Below are 16553 nucleotides of genomic sequence, written 5' to 3' on the forward strand. Positions count from 1 at the left end.
CAGGTCACTCTTCAGTCTCCTCTGCTCCAATGAAAACAACCCAAGCCTATCCAACCTCTCTTCATAACTTAAATGTTCCATTCCAGGCAGTACCCTGGTGAATCTCCTCTGCACCCCTTCCTTATCTTTGTTATCTTCAGGTGCATTCCTAACCATGGACTTATTGAGCTTTTTCTATCAAAGTCAGTGAGCATATTAGCTACTGTTGTGAGGTTATATTCGAGTGCCTTTAACTGTGCCCAACTTTGGGCAACACAAAGATACTTTTGGATGAGATTCATAGCTTTTCTATATTATTCATGTTCTACTTTTTCAGTGCACTGTCGGGGGTGGGGGAGGGAGCTTCACTTGAAATTTCAATGTAATACTCATGCCCGCCTGCTTTAACAGCCCAAGTCAATTAATTAAATTGGATTTATATCTTGCATTCTTCTTGGAATAAAAAAATTCTTGTCGATGGTCCCTTCATTTTCCTTTTCTGCAGTGAAAATACTTAATTTTATGAGTTATTTCTTAGACCTGAGTAATCTAATCATCTTTGTTGCTTACCTATGAATTTTCTCCAGCCCGTCAATGTCATAGAATCTAGAATCCTACAGGGCGGAAGGATGCCATTCGGCTCATTGAAACTGCACTGACCACAATCTCACTCAGGCCCTATCCCTGTAACCCCAGGCATTTACCTTGCTAAACCCCTGACACTAAAGGGCAATTTAGCATGGCCAATCCACCTAACCTGCACATATCTGAACAGTGGAAGGAAATCAGAGCACCTGGAGGAAACCCAAGTAGACATGGGGGGAGTGTGCAAACTCCACACTGACAGTGACCCAAGCCGGGAATCGAACCTGAGCCTTTGGCGCTGTGAGGTGGTGCGGGGTGCAGAATTGCTCACACAATTCAGATGCGGTCTCTCAAATAGCCAGTGTAGGTAAATAGTTTTTGACTTGCAGTCAAGTGGTCATGAGATGACCCTGGGTACATGGTCTACTTATCCTGATTGAGTGCTTTCAGTGGTTCGTGATTATACCCAAACCTTTCTCTTTTCATCGTTCCTAATGGACATGGTTTCGTGATGCACAGATGTTTTTTGTTTCCTGTTACACTTGGCATTACTTTCTGTTGATCTGCTACATTTAATATCCATCTGCTTTTCCTTAGCCCGCTTGTCATTAATCTCATGAATCTTAATTTTGTGAAGCCTCACGTGTGGAATACTTCTGAAATCTTCTGAAAATGTCAGCGAATTCTATTCACTGGGCAGTCTCATCTAACTATTATGTAAAGTCTTTCATTTAGATTTACCATTTTGAAGAATTCCAGTTGATTTTTATGAATTCATGTTTAAAATTCTGAACCCATGCTGATTGTTACTTCTTATCTCTGTGCTTATATCAGCACTGAGAATAACACACATGATGCTCTTAAAGCTTTTCCCTGTTGCGTCTATCGGTCCCTTGCTTGTTGATATTTGGGTAATATTTACTGTTGTCCGATCCCTGAGTGAACTTATAGTGCTTGTGAAACTTCTCAAACACAATTTGGAGCAAAGTTGAAGATATTTTACTCTACCACACACCTGTGCAGTTCTTGGTCTGGCATTGCTTGAGGGGACAACATAAAGGTAATTTTAACCTGCAGTAAGACAAATAAAGAAGCATTGTAGTTTGCATAACAAACTTCTAACCTTACATTCCATCTGTTGTTTCAGCTGATGGTGCTTGCCAGTCTTGTCAAAGTGAATGTTCTCCTGGATTTAGCCTGCTACCCAATGGGGTTGATTGTACAGGTGAGGATATCACCCTCCGTTTTGCAGCGACGGGTGATGCCAGTACTCAGGTCATTATTCTGAATTGATCATGGATGTCTATCCACAGCCCAAGTGCTTCATCTCCCAAACCAACCTTCATTTAAAGGTGTTGTGAGGCTGTTTACTATGTCCACCCCAGTCCAACGCTGGCATCTCCACCTCAAGTCTTCACTTACACTAAGCTTTTGTCAAGATCTCAATATTGTATGTATTCTCTAGAGGTGCGAAGAATAAGAGGTGACCTCATTGAAACCTACAAAATACTTGAAGGAATAGGCAGGTAGATGCAGGTAAGATGTCTAGAACCAGGGGACACAATTTCAAAACAAGGGAGATGCCATTTTGGATTGAGATGAGAAGTTTCTTTGCAAAGAAGGTTGTGAATATTTGGAATTCTTTGCCTCAGTGGGGTGTGGGAGCTCAGTCATTGTGTATGTTTAAAGCAGAGATTGATAGATTTCTGATTAATGACAACCATAAAATCCTGCAGTGCAGAAAGATGTCATTCAGCCCCTCGAATTTGCGCTGACTCCTTGAAAGAGCATCCCACACAAGCCCACACCCCCAGTCCTATCCTTGTAATCCCACACATTTACCATGATCAATCCACCTAACCTACACATCTTGGGACTGTAAGGAGCAATTTAGCATAGCCAATCCACCTTAACCAGCACACCTTTGGAGTGCCAGAGGAAAATGGAGCATCGGATGAAGCCAGTGCAAACTTCACACTGACAGTCACCCAAGGCTGGAATTGAACCCGGATCCCTGAGGCAGCAGTGCTAACCACTATGCCATTGTTCAGAAATCATGGACAAGATTTTGCTGAAGCAGAGCAGGTCCTGCTGTCAGGATGATTTTCAGGTGGCCAGGACGTGGGACTTACTCTTTAATATTGCCAGGCAGACACAATTTAAATCCGCCAGGCTGGTGAGGTGGCCAATTCTGATTGGTGGATGGATCTTCCACATTGCCTGCCCAAACAGAGGGGCAGCAGCTCTGGAGTTTTAGCAGTGTCACTGAGGCAGCTGGGAGAGTGTGAGGTGCCTTTGGAAGAGTGAGCATAAAAGGAACTCCCTCCAGGGAGCAGTGTAGGGGCCATGGGAGGTGGACGGGGGTGGGGGAATCAGGGGCATAATTTAATGCCAGCAGGCCCCCATGCCACACCTCCAGTAGCCATTCCATGAAACTCTGCAAGGCAAAATGCCAGCAGCCTTGGAAAGTTGCCCTTTATTGGACAAATAATTATTCAAAATGGCTGCCATTCCTGCCTTGGGAAAATTCCCTGGTGATGAGTCATCCTGATGCAATTTGTCAGCTTTTTGTTAGTCCTTTCACTTCAATTTCTTCAACTAGGAACTGATGTAAGTCCACACATTAATCTCCTTTCATAACTCTTGCTGTTACGATACAAGGAGAATATTTTATTCTACTTGGAACTTTAAAACTCTCCTAATTTCTAGTGCCCACTTTCCCCCTCTGAGCAGCCAGCTTATATTTTATTAAAGAGGTCCTTACACCCTTGTTGGTAATTTTCCTCATTACTTTATCTGCAACTTTTTGCAAAATATATTTTTCTTACCTTCGTATTGCCTTATTATTTCATTTATATTCACATTATTTTACTCTATATCAATGAGTCCTTGGTTATATAGTTACCTACTATTCTCAATCATAATTCCTCAAGGCATTCTTTTTCCTCATTGACAGTTGCTAGATTTTTGCACCTCTGTGAATTTATTTGAGCTTTCACTTGATTGGATTTATAGCTATAAGCCTGAGGTTTTGATACTGGCACCTAAGTTTGTCAGTCGTTTATTTCCGGATATGATATAATTGAGGTATAACTCACATAATCCCTTATACTTGAGGTCAGAAAGCTGTCAAAATAATACTCAGAAGTTCAGATTGGACAACACTTATTATTTCCCATAAACAATGACACGCCAGTATGACTTTTCTGTCTGCACAGACCTATCTCATCATAGACAAACCAGTCCCCCTGTTCATGTTGTCCTTAATGTCTATAGAAGGAAGAGTTCATTAACTTTCTCTTGTACTGTATTCTTCAAGCCCCATTATCTTGTTTCAATTTATTCCGCACCATCCATTTCCTTCCTCCATAATCTGTTTTGTGCTTACCTCTCCCCATTTTGTTAAGTTAAATTAGACTCCATTGCTCTCATTTATTTCTATAAAAACTTTGCTGCCAATTCAGTTCAGATAAAGCCCATGTCACCGGGAAAGCTTCACCCTGCCCCAGAAATTGCCCTGAAGAATCTAAAATTCTCCCTTCCAAACCATTTCTCAAATGTGAATTGATATACCTGAATTGTTTCCGCCTGACTGGTCCAAAATAGTGCCACGTTTATTTGATTTAATTTAGTATTGTCACATGTATGAGTACACAGTGAAAAATATTGTTTCTTGCGGACTATACAGACAAAACATACCGTACATAGACAAGGCAAGGAGACAGTGCACAATGTACTGTTACAGACATAGCTAGTGTGTAGAGAAAGACCAACTTAATATGGGGTAGGTCCATTCAAAAGTCTGGTGGCAGCAGGGAAGAAAGTGTTCTTGAGTCAGTTGGTACATAACCTCGGAATTTATACCTTTTTCCCAGTGGAAGAAGGTTGAAGAGAAAATGTCTGGGGTGCGTGGAGTCCTTGATTATGCTGGCTGCTTTTCCTAGGCTGCATGAAATGTAGAGAGAGTCAATGGATGGGAGGCTGGTTTGAGTGATTGACTGGGCTTTGTTCACGACCCTTTGTAGTTTCTTGCGGTCTTGAACAGAGCAGGAGCCATACTACGCTGTGATACAACCAGAAAGAATGCTTTCTATGGTGCTTCTGTAAACATAAGTGAGAGTTGTACCAGACATGCCAAATTTCCTTAGTCTTCTGAGAAAGTAGAGCTGTTAGTGGGTTTTCTTAAAGATAGCATCAGCATGGAGGGACCAGGACAGGTTGCTGCTGATCTGAACACCTAAAAATTTGAGGCTCTTGCAATTTCTGCTTCTTCCCCATTGATGTAGACAGAGGCACGCCCTCCACTATGCTTCCTGAAGTTGATGACCCTTTCCATCATTTTGTTGACGTTGAGGGAGAAATTATTGTCGTTGCACCAGTTCACCAGATTCTCTTTCCTGTACTCTGCCTCATCATTGTTTGAGATCTGACCCACCATTGTGGTGTCATCAGCAAACTGGAAAATTGAGTTGGAGGGGAATTTGGCTAAACAGTCATAGGTGTATAAGGAATATATTAAGGGGCTGAGGACAGCCTTGTGGGGCACCAATATTAAGGATGATCATGGAGAGGTGTTTTTGCTTATCCTTACTGATTGCGATCTCTAGGTTAGGAAGTCTAGGATCTAGTCACAGAGGGAGAAGCTGAACCCCAGGCCACGGAGTTTGGAGATGAGTTTTGAAAGAGTAATTGTGTTGAAAGCTTAGTGTAGTCAATAAATAGGAGCCTGACATAGGTGTCTTTGTTATGTTGGCATTCCAGGGTACAGTGTAGGGCCAGGGAGAAGGCGTCTGCTGTGGACCTGTTGTGGCAATAGGCGAACTCTAGTAGATCCAGGCTACCTGGGAGGCTAGAATTGATTCATGCCATGAGTAACCTTTCAAAGCATTTCATAATGATGGAGGTCAGAGCCACCGGGTGATAGTCATTAAGGCACATTGCATGTTCAGTCCTCAGATTGTTACCAGCATATCCTGGATTTCAGTTTACATCCCAGCTATTCAAACTCCCTCAACAGGACCTCCATCCGAATCTCTCCACTGTAATTGATTTCCACTGAATTGTGACCCATAGAATCATGACTTCCTTCATTGAGGTTTTTTCACTTTCTCCATCAAATTCCTTACTTTACCTTGATGCGTAACATACCATTGTAAGCTGCAGGTTGCAGCTATGGATGTCTCTGTCCCTTCTATATACTCAATCCCAATGTTGTCTATCTAGGTGGCAATTTCTTACTCCACAATTTTTTACTCCACAATGCTCTTATATAGTTGTTAAGCCCCGTACCTCTAAATCTGCCCTCATCATAGATATGAAAACTTGTGGATCAGTCCAGGTATTCAGGAATTACTAAGATTGGTTCTTTGGATGAGGCCTTAAGTCTAGTCCTCTCTGATCTCTCAGGTGGACATAAAAATTTCATGTCATCGTTTTGAAGAAGAGCAGGGGATTATCTCTGTTCTCCTGGTCAATATTAACCCTTCAATCTACATCACAAAATAACAGGTTACTTGGCCTTCATTACTTTGCCGCTTGTAAGAGCTTGCTGTGCGTAATTTGTTTCCGATGTTTACGACGGTGACTACACTTCAAAAATATTTCTTGGTTACAATCACTTTGGAATGTCTGTAGTAAGAAACTACAAAAGGCCGTGAATGTAGCCCAATCCATCATGCAAACCAGCCTCCCATCCATTGACTCTGCCTACACTTCCCACTGCCTCAGAAAAGCAGCCAGCATAAATAAGGGCCCCACGCACCCTGGACATTCTCTTCCACCTTCTTTCTTCGGGAAAAAGATACAAAAGTCTGAGGTCACATACCAGCCGACTCAAGAACAGCTTCTTCCTTCCTGCTGTCAGACTTTTAAATTGACCTACCTTGCATTAAGCTGATCTTTCTCTTCACCCTAACTATGACTGTAACACTATATTCTGCACTCTCTCATTTCCTTCTCTATGATCAGCATGCTTTGGCTGTACAGCACACACTTACAATTCTTTTCACTATATGTTAAACATGTGACAATAATAAATCAGATTAAATCAAATCAAAGTCATGATAGTTGAAACATGAATGCAAGTCTTTCTTCTTTCATCCTCCTTTCCTGCCTTCACTTTCCCGCTTTTCCTGCTTATTCTCTATTCCTTTCTCTTTTCCTTTTTCATTTCCCTTCGTTTATTCATTAGTGTCACAAGTAGGCTTACATTAACACTGCAATGAAGTTACTGTGAAAATCCCCCTAGTCACCACACGCCAATGCCTGTTCAGGTACTCTGAGGGAGAATTCAGGTACTCTGAGTGGGAGAAAGTGCATTCTCTGCACAGACAGTGGGAAAAAGTGCAGACTCTGCAGACAGTGACCCAAGCTGGGAATCAAACCTGGGCCTCTGGCATTGGGAGGCAGCAGTGCTAACCACTGTGCCAGCCTATTTCTTTCTTTCCTTTTCACATGTTCTTCTATGTTCCTGCCTCCTTCTATGGGTAGTCATCCACTTTGCTAATTTAGACTGGAAGGTACAAGACTTCCTGCTCTGTTCAGACCAAGAAAATTTACCTGTGGGAAACAACCAGTCAGGGGCCGAGTGGTGCTGTCTGGGATTCAGAGCAATACTGCCATGAATCAATTAACAACTGAGACAAAACAGTTGCACGTTGGACTCTGAAGGGCTAGGTGGGACAAAATAGCCCTTCCCGACTCCTTTCTTTAAATTCTTCTATGGTTTGGGCGCTGATATTGAAGGATGCAGCAGTTAGCATGGACTCTTTACCAGGCAGATACAGTTTATGTTCGCAACTGCTTCAATAAAAAGCATGTACTGTAGCTGCCATTTAAAAGCACAAAATTAATTTTATCGTTCTACACGATTAACATTGGTCTGCACTGATGGTCAGGCATTGCATCACTTCACTGAACAGAAAAGATCCATCATTCACAAAGATCTGAATGCCTTTCGTGTGAAAGCACTTGTCACTTGTTAAACGGCCCATTGATTAATCGTCTATTAATGGGATATTTTCTAACATCATCTTGCACATGTTTTACACTATGGCCGCAGGACCTACTTCAAAAAGAGCGTCCTCACCATGGACTGTCTCCCTTGGCACCCTGCTTGGAACAGTGAACAGTGAGTGTTAACCTTAGCATGTCAGTAATCCCCATGGTGTCTGGCGGTCTACTAATTAGGATTTCACGGAGACACACCACACCATAATAACCAGGGTAGTCTGAATTTGTCTCCCTGATTACTTTATTACTAGAAAATGACGGTCCTCTCTAAACATCGTATCAATAGAGAGTGCCTGGCAAGTATGTGCTCAGTATTCTCTTTAATTTTCTCTGTTTGCTCAAATGTTGATAAAAAGGTGCTCCCAGGGGAATCTGACCTGGTTTCTTTAATCATTAGTCTACATTAATTTGAAAACAACTGGCCTAGAAATCTAGAAATTACAGTGGACTTGCATTTTTGTTTTGTCTTCTGGTGATCTGTTACTTTTCAATCAATGCCTTCAGCTTTTCCTTTAGTCCACAGTTTACGTTGGCCGCTGCTGTTAGGTTGAACTACAGATTCTGACCTTAGCTATAAGTATGCATTTCAGGCTGAACATATGCTTTGACTTGTAGTGCAATGTAAACAGTGAGCTCAGGAACTGTGATATAAAATGATGGCTGGGTTCATGAGCAAATAGGTTACAACAGCCATGTACTAATTGTACAGTGCAATGCCACCACTGTGTCTGTCTTGTAAATCTTGTACATTTGCCTGTCATCAAAAGGGAAAATAGTTATCTCAAGGGTGGCACCAATTCGTGCTGAAAAATAATGTGTTAAGAACAAGTACCCCCACATTGTGATGTTTAAGAATGCATCAAGAATGTGTCAAGAATCTTGTTTCATCTTCCTCCCAGTGAGAGAATGGATATGGTAATCCATTTTTATTCTGCAGTCATTAGATCAGATACCCTTTGGTAACATTTATTTTCAATGTGGGCTATATTAGGAGTCCTGGTAAATGTAATCCAAATATCAGCAGGAAGATTGGAGTAAAGGGGACTGGAGCTTTTAGCTGGCGGATGGGGTGGTGGGAGGCATTGCTTTAATTGCTTGGCTCTTGGCCCAGACTTTGGTTTAAGTTCGCTGATTTAGGTTTGATCTTTGACATACTTCAGAAGCAAGATAACACAATGGCTGTAAATCTGGGGCTAATGGATATGATGTTCTATTCTAAATGGTCTAGTCTTGGCAGGACAACAAAAGGGGCTGTAAATACCAACTGCTAAACACACCTTACAGTTAAGTATCACTATTAGATTTCTCTTGCATCATAAAGTGAACCCATTACACACAATTAAGCCTTGCCAGCATGTGAAAATATTTGTGGAAGTGCCTGAAACATTCAATGAATGTGCAGACAGAGATTCAGGTATTCACTTGTAAGACAGATTCTTTTTCTGCCAATAAATTGACTGATTTATAGAATGACACTCACTACTTATAGTTCCTTCTGTGTGTGGTGCCTTGTATCACTAATTAAATCTAGAGGGAAAGGTCACCTCGGGCCCAGGGAGGAGACAGTTCCATAGTGAGTATGGAAGTGAGTGAGTGAGTGAAGGAGAGTGTGAGAGACTAAGCTAGTGTGCGTGGGTTAGTGCGAGAGACTAGATGCATGAGCATGTAGGGTTGGGGGTGAGTCTGCTTTATGCCCAATGTCCGATTTCTCAATTGCCCTCACCAGCACACACAAACACGCACCCACTCACATTCACCCTCTCACAATTTGGTCAATTTTAATTACATTTATTTAACTTTATTTAACTCAATGACAATGCTGTACTTTTACTCAGCAAGTGTTTCTTTTGTTAAAACCACAACTTTTGAAAAAAATTCACTTTATTTTTGTGCCAAACCTTAACTTTCTGAATTTTGCTCATCAGCCACATGAGTAAAAGTGATAGATAAGTCAACTTGCCAACCAGTCAGCACTCTTTTCTGTGGCAGTAAAAATTGTTGAGATAATTTGAAATTTGCCATTCTTGTGTTTGTCCTGATGAGTGCAAGACCAAAAGTTTTGGCAACATGTCTTTTTTCAGCAATATTAAGTTCTGTGTTACCAAATGACCTTTTAATCCCTACCCTTGCCTGGGAAAATTGCGCCTAATATTTTAGGCTGATGACCTTTTGTCAGAGGCATCTGCAGTATTTTGTTGCAGGAGTTCCCTCATGGGGTCTACATCATTGGTGCTTGCTTCAACCTACAGTCAGAGCTGAGAAAAGGCAGTCACAATAATTTAATGGAAAGCTAAATAGAGTTTTCCATTGCCCACGTTCAGCTCTCCAAAGAAACATGTTTGTTTTTAGAGAGCTGAGCAAAATCCAGCTGAAGGAAATGATCACTCAAAAAAAAACAAATTTCTAAACCCATTTTTAAAACTGATATGGGTTGTAAAAAGTCCCTTTCTGCAGCCCAGACCAGTACAATAGTATTGTGCCCATTATAAATAGGCGAGTCTGCAACAGAGGCAGAATTGGCAGGAAAAGAAGTGAAATTAGGCATGCGACCAATTGACATAATCGTCATGCCTCTAAAGAGGTTTACTCTAAGCTGTCAGCGAAGCCTCTTAAACACTATCCAAATCTTTTCTTTATGAAGTAGGATGCACTGTGCCATGCACACACTTTTGTACCTTTTTGGCCAGAGGCTCTGTACTGTGGATCTTCCAAGTACATGCTTCCTGATCAGGCAGGTAGCTTTGCTGCTCATGAATTAACAGATCAAGAATTCTAGAGTCATGGAGGTTTACAGCACAGAAACAGGCCCTTCAGCCCAATTTGTCCATGCCACCCTTTTTTTAAAATCTCTAAGGTAATCCCAATTGTCTGCATTTGGCCCATATTCTCTATACGCGTTGTACCCATTTAACTATCTAAACGCTTTTTAAAAGGAAAAATTGTACCCGCCTCTACTACTACTTCTGGCAGCTTGTTCCAGACACTCACCACCCTCTGTGTGAAAAATTGCCTCTCTGGACACTTTTGTATCTCTCCCTCTCACCTTAAACCTATGCCCTCTTGTTTTAGACTCCCTTACCCCTGGGAAAAGATATTGACTATCTATCCAATCTGTGCCCCTCATTATTTTATAGACCTCTATAAGATCACCCCTCAGCCTCCTGAGAAAAAAGGAGAGAAAACAGAGAAAAAAGTTCCAGTCTATCCAGTCTCTTCTTATAACTCAATCCTTCAAGTCCTGGTAGCATCCTAGTAAATCTTTTCAGCACTCTTTCTGGTTTAACAATATCCTTTCTATAATAGGGTGACCAGAATTGCACACAGTATTCCAAATGTGGCCTTACCAATGTCTTGTACGACTTCAACTAGATGTCCCAACTCCTGTATTCAGTGTTCTGACCAATGAAACCAAGCATGCTGAATGCCTTCTTCACCACTCTGTCCACATGTGACTCCACTTTCAGGGAGTTATGAACATATACCGCTAGATCTCTTTGTTCTGTAATTCTTTCCAGTGCCCTATCATTAACATTAAGTCCTACCCTGGTTCAGTCTACCAAAATGCATCACCTCACATTTGTCCAAATTAAACTCCATCTGCCATTTGCCAGCCCATTGGACCAATTGATCAAGATCCCATTGCAATTGGAGATAACTTTCCTCACTGTCCACTATGCCACCAATCTTGGTGTCATTGGCAAACTTACTAACAATGCCCCCTATATTCTCATCCAAATCATTAATATAAATGACAAATAACAGTGGTCCCAGCACTGACCCCTGAGGCACACCACTGGTCACAGGCCTTCAGTTTGAAAAACAACTCTCTACAACCACCCTCTTCTGTCAAGAAGCCAATTTTGTATCCATTTAGTTACATCACCCTGGATCCCATGAGATTTAACTTTATGCAACAACCTACCATGTGCTATCTTGTCAAAGGCCTTTGTAAAGTCCGTGTAGACAACATCAACTGTACTGCCCTCATCTACCTTCTTGGTTACCCCTTCAAAAAACTCAATTAAATTTGTGAGACATGATTTTTCACTCTCAAAGGAATGCTGACTACCCCTAATCAGTCCTTGCATCTCTAAGTGTCTGTAGATCCTGTATCTCAAAATAATTTACCCATCACAATTTACCCATCACAGACTTTTCCCTGCAGCCCTTTTTAAACAAAGGCCCAATATTTGCCACTCTCCAATCTTCAGGCACCTCACCTGTGACTATTGATGATTCAAATATCACAGCTAGGGGACCCGCAATTTCCTCCTAGCTTCCCACAACGTCCTGGGATACACTTCATCAGGTCCCAGGGATTTATCTATCTTGATGCCCTTTAAGACTTCCAGCACCTCCTTCTCTGTAATATGTACACTCCTCAAGAAATCACTATTTATTTCCCCAAGTTTCCTAACATCCATACTTTTCTCAACAGTGAATACTGATGAGAATTATTAATTTAGGATCTCACCCATCTCTTGTGGATCTGCACATAGATGACCTTGTTGATCATTAAGAGGCCCTACTCTCTCCCTAGTTACTCTGTTGCCCTTTATATATTTGTAGAAGCTCTTTGGATTCTCCTTTGCCTTGTCTGCCAAAACAATTTATGTCCCCTTTTTGCCCTCCTGATTTCTCTCTTAACTCTATTCCTACACCCCCTACACTCTTCAAGAGACTCACTTGCTCCCAGCTGCCTATGCATGTCATCTGCTTCTTTCTTCATCTTGACCAGGGCCTCAATATCCCGAGTCATCCAGGGTTCCCGGCACATCCAGGGTTCCTGACTTCTGCCAGCCTTGCCCTTCACTCGAAAAGGAACGTGTTTATCCCGAACCCTGGTTAACACACTTTTGAAAGCATGCCACTTACCAGATGTCCCTTTGCCTTCTCACAGACTCCAAGGGACAGGGCAGATTGATGTGAGTGTTATTGAATTTGGCTTTTATCAGATGGGAGCCGTGAGGGTCAATATTTGTAAGGCTCCACTCCCATATTCAGAGCTTCACTGTAAGGGATCTGGGCCTGAACTTACTTTACTTCCAAATTTTTGGTCATTAAAGTGAATCACTGAACAAAATCAGGAGTGCGTCAAATTGGATGCATCAACCTTTTGTGCTCATGTCCTCAGCGAGCAAGGCTCTAAGCAAGAAATAGAGCTTCACAGTATTCATCCTGCCACTTCTTGTTGTGTGAGAAAATTCCAGGAGAAAATATGTCCATTGTGTGTTTTTTGTCCGGTTGTCTGCTGAACTGTGAGAACTTGTAACATTTTTGCTCGAGTGTTTCAAAAGGAATGTATTCATATCAAGGAACTTAATAAGGCAAGATAAGTATTGCAGTTCTGGCTGCTGGTCTTCAGTAAGAAGTTTCACAACACCAGGTTAAAGTCCAACAGTTTTATTTGGTAGCAAAAGCCTCTAGCTTTTGGAGCGCTTGCTGCCCCTTCGTCAGGTGAGTGGAAGTTCTATTCACGAACAGGGCATATAAAAATACAAACTCAATTTACAAAATAATGAAGGGGCAGCAAGCATTCCGAAAACTAGTGGCTTTTGCTACCAAATAACCTGTTGGACTTTAACTTGGTGTTGTGAGATTGCTTAATGTGTTTACCCCTGTCCAATGCTGGCATCTCCACATCATGCTGGTCATCAGGCAGGTGAGAAAGTTTTCCATTAGCTTCCCAGGCTTTGTGTTTACCTGAGGTTGAAATCATCAACGTATCAAATTTTACCCCTAAAGCATGCATCTAAGATTGCCATCTGTGCTCCAAAGCATCCATTCCAAGGAATCTCCTGAGGAGAGTATGCTAACCCATCTTGGACAAATCCCAGGTCTCTTACACATGTATTCTGTAGTTCATTATTTTATCACAAGTTCTTTGCCTCCATGCCATTGTATTTGTAAATAGATCCTGAATAATAAGGCAGCTGTATGACAGTACGTTATTTTCTAATCCAGATTCACATTCTGCACAATCTTGGTGTGCAATTTACTGTGATTCAGTTTAATTGTTAGGCCTGGGATATATTATCTCAACTAGAACAGAAAGTAAAAGTAGAGGACAATTTGTTTTTGCAAAAAACTGGAAGACTGGCTAAGGCTACCGGGGGGACTTTAAACTAGAAAGGATGGGGGGAGGGAATTGTGATGGGGAAACTGGGACGGAGGAGGTTAGCTCCCAGGTAGGGGAGGACCGCAGGCAGTATGGGAGGGAGGTTAGACAGGGGGTGGAGAAGGGAAATGCCCAGACTGAGGGGCTGAAGTGTATATATTTTAATGCAAGGAGTGTAGTGAATAAGGTAGATGAGCTTAGGGCGTGGATTGCTGCTTGGGATTGTGATGTGGTGGCCATTACGGAGACTTGGATGTCTCAGGGACAGGACTGGGTACTTCAGGTGCCAGGTTTCAGATGCTTCAGGAAGGACAGGGAGGGTGGCAGAAGAGGTGGTGGAGTGGCACCGTTGATCAGGGACAGTGTCATGGCTGCAGAGAAAGAGGATGCCGTGGAGGGACTATCTACAGAGTCTCTGTGGGTGGAAGTTACGAACAGCAAAGGGTCGAAAACTTTGCTGGGTGTATTCTATAGGCCACCCAATAGTGACAGGGAAGTTGAAGTGCAGATAGGGAAACAGATTCTGGAGAAATGTATTAATAACAGAGTTGTCGTGATGGGAGACTTCAATTTCCCAAACATCAACTGGAATATCCCTAGGGTAAGGGGTTTGGATGGGGAGGAGTTTGTTAGGTGTGTTCAGGAAGGTTTCCTGACACAGTATGTGGATAAGCCTACGAGGGGAGAGGCTGTACTTGACCTGGTACTGGCGAATGAACCAGGGCAGGTGATGGATCTCTCGGTAGGAGAGCATCTTGGGAATGGTGACCATAATTCTATCTCCTTCACAATTGCATTGGAACGAGATAGGATCAGGCAGGCTAGGAAGGTGTTTGTCTGGAGTAAGGGGAGATACGAAGAAGTCAGGAAGTTACTTGGACAAATAAACTGGAAGGAGGCGTTCTTAGGGAAAAGTACCGAAGGAAGGTGGCGGATATTCAAGGAATGTTTGTCTGGAGCTATGCATGACAATGTTCCGATGAGACAAGGGGGTTTTGGTAGGTCGCAGGAACCGTGGTGCACGAAGGCTGTGTTGAACCTAGTCAGGAGGAAAGGGAAGGTGTACAAAAGGTTCAGGGAACTAGGAGAGGTTAAGGATCTTGAGGAGTATAAGGACTGTAGAAAGGAGCTTAAAAGGGAAATTAGGAGAGCCAGAAGGGGTCATGAGAAGACCTTGGCGGGTAAGATTAAGGAGAATCCCAAGGCCTTCTATAAATATGTGAAAGGTAAAAGGATGAGAAGAATAGGACCTATAAAAGGTGAAGGGGGAAAGGTCTGTGTGGAACCAGAAGAAATGGCAGAGGTGCTTAACGAGTACTTTGCCTTAGTATTCACGGTGGAAGCTGATCTGGGAGATTTTGCTACGGATTTGCAGCAGATGGAAAGGATTGAGTTTGTGGATATTAAGGTGAAGGATGTGTTAGAACTTTTGAATTCTATCAAGATAGATAAGTCACCGGGACCAGATGGGATGTACCCCAGGATACTGTGGGAGGCGAGGGAAGTGATTGCAGAGCCCCTGGCAATGATCTTCGCATCGTCAATGGAGACGGGAGAGGTTCCGGAAGATCGGAGGATTGCGGATGTAGTGCCTATTTTCAAGAAAGGGAACAGAGATAGCCTGGGAAATTACCGACCGGTGAGTCTGACCTCTGTGGTTGGTAAGCTGATGGAGAGGCTTCTGAGGGACAAGATTTACGAGCATTTGGAGAGGTTTGACATGATCAGGAATAGACAGCATGGATTTGTCAAGGGCAGGTCGTGCCTTACGAGCCTAGTTGAGTTCTTCGATAATGTGACTGAACACATTGACAAAGGAAGTGCCGTGGACGTGGTGTACATGGACTTCAGCAAGGCATTTGATAAGGTCCCCCATGCAAGACTTCTTGAGAAGGTGAGAGGGCATGGGATCCAAGGGCCTTTGGCCTTGTGGATCCAGAACTGGCTTGCCTGCAGAAGGCAGAGAGTGGTTGTGGATGGTCTTTTTCTGAATGGAGGTCAGTCACCAGTGGAGTGCCCCAGGGATCTGTTCTAGGACCCTTGCTGTTTGTCATTTTCATAAATGACCTGGATGAGGAAGTGGAGGGATGGGTAAGTAAGTTCGCTGATGACACGAAGGTCGGTGGTGTTGTGGATGGTCTGGAAGGATGTCAAAAGTTGCAGCAGGACATAAATAGGATGCAGGACTGGGCGGAGAAGTGGCAGATGGACTTCAACGCGGATAAATGCGTAGTCGTCCATTTTGGCAGAACCAACGGGGTGAACGAGTACACTATCAAGGGCAGGAGTCTTAGTAGTGTTGAAGAGCAGAAGGATCTTGGGGTCCGGGTCCACAGGACTCTTAAATCGGCCTCGCAGGTGGAGGAGGTAGTCTAGAAGGCGTATGGTGTACTGGCCTTCATTAATCGAGGGATTGAGTTTAGGAGTCGGGAGGTAATGCTGCAACTTTATAAGACCCTTGTCAGGCCTCATTTGGAGTACTGTGCGCAGTTCTGGTCGCCTCACTATAGGAAAGACGTAGAAGCTATTGAAAGGGTACAGAGGAGATTTACAAGGATGTTGCCTGGACTGGGAGGCATGCCTTATGAAGTTAGGTTGAGGGAGCTGGGTCTCTTTTCCCTGGAGAGACGAAGGTTGAGAGGCGACCTGATAGAGGTTTATAAAATGTTGAGAGGAATAGATAGGGTGGATTCTCAGAGGCTATTTCCCCGGGTTGAAATGGTCGCTACGAGAGGACACAGATTTAAGGTGCGGGGAGGAAAGTACAGAAGTGATGTTAGGGGTAAGTTTTTCACTCAGAGGGTGGTGAGTGAATGGAATCGGCTGCCGTCAGTGGTGGTGGAGGTGAACTCGCTGGGGT

The 16553-nt window shown here is 43.0% G+C and overlaps 1 protein-coding gene across 1 annotated transcript in view; it reads left to right on the forward strand.

The window, feature by feature from the left end:
* The window catches only part of LOC145344465 (kielin/chordin-like protein), a 304857-nt gene that overhangs the window by 187827 nt on the left and 100477 nt on the right, over nucleotides 1-16553 (forward strand). The window contains exon 14 of the mRNA XM_080191611.1: nucleotides 1712-1789. Coding sequence (XP_080047737.1) covers nucleotides 1712-1789 — 78 coding nt within the window. The remainder of the gene's footprint in view (nucleotides 1-1711; nucleotides 1790-16553) is intronic.

Source organism: Carcharhinus amblyrhynchos, chromosome 6 (genome assembly GCF_965287045.1).
Source record: "Carcharhinus amblyrhynchos chromosome 6, sCarAmb.v2.hapA, whole genome shotgun sequence".
Classification (NCBI taxonomy): domain Eukaryota; kingdom Metazoa; phylum Chordata; class Chondrichthyes; order Carcharhiniformes; family Carcharhinidae; genus Carcharhinus; species Carcharhinus amblyrhynchos.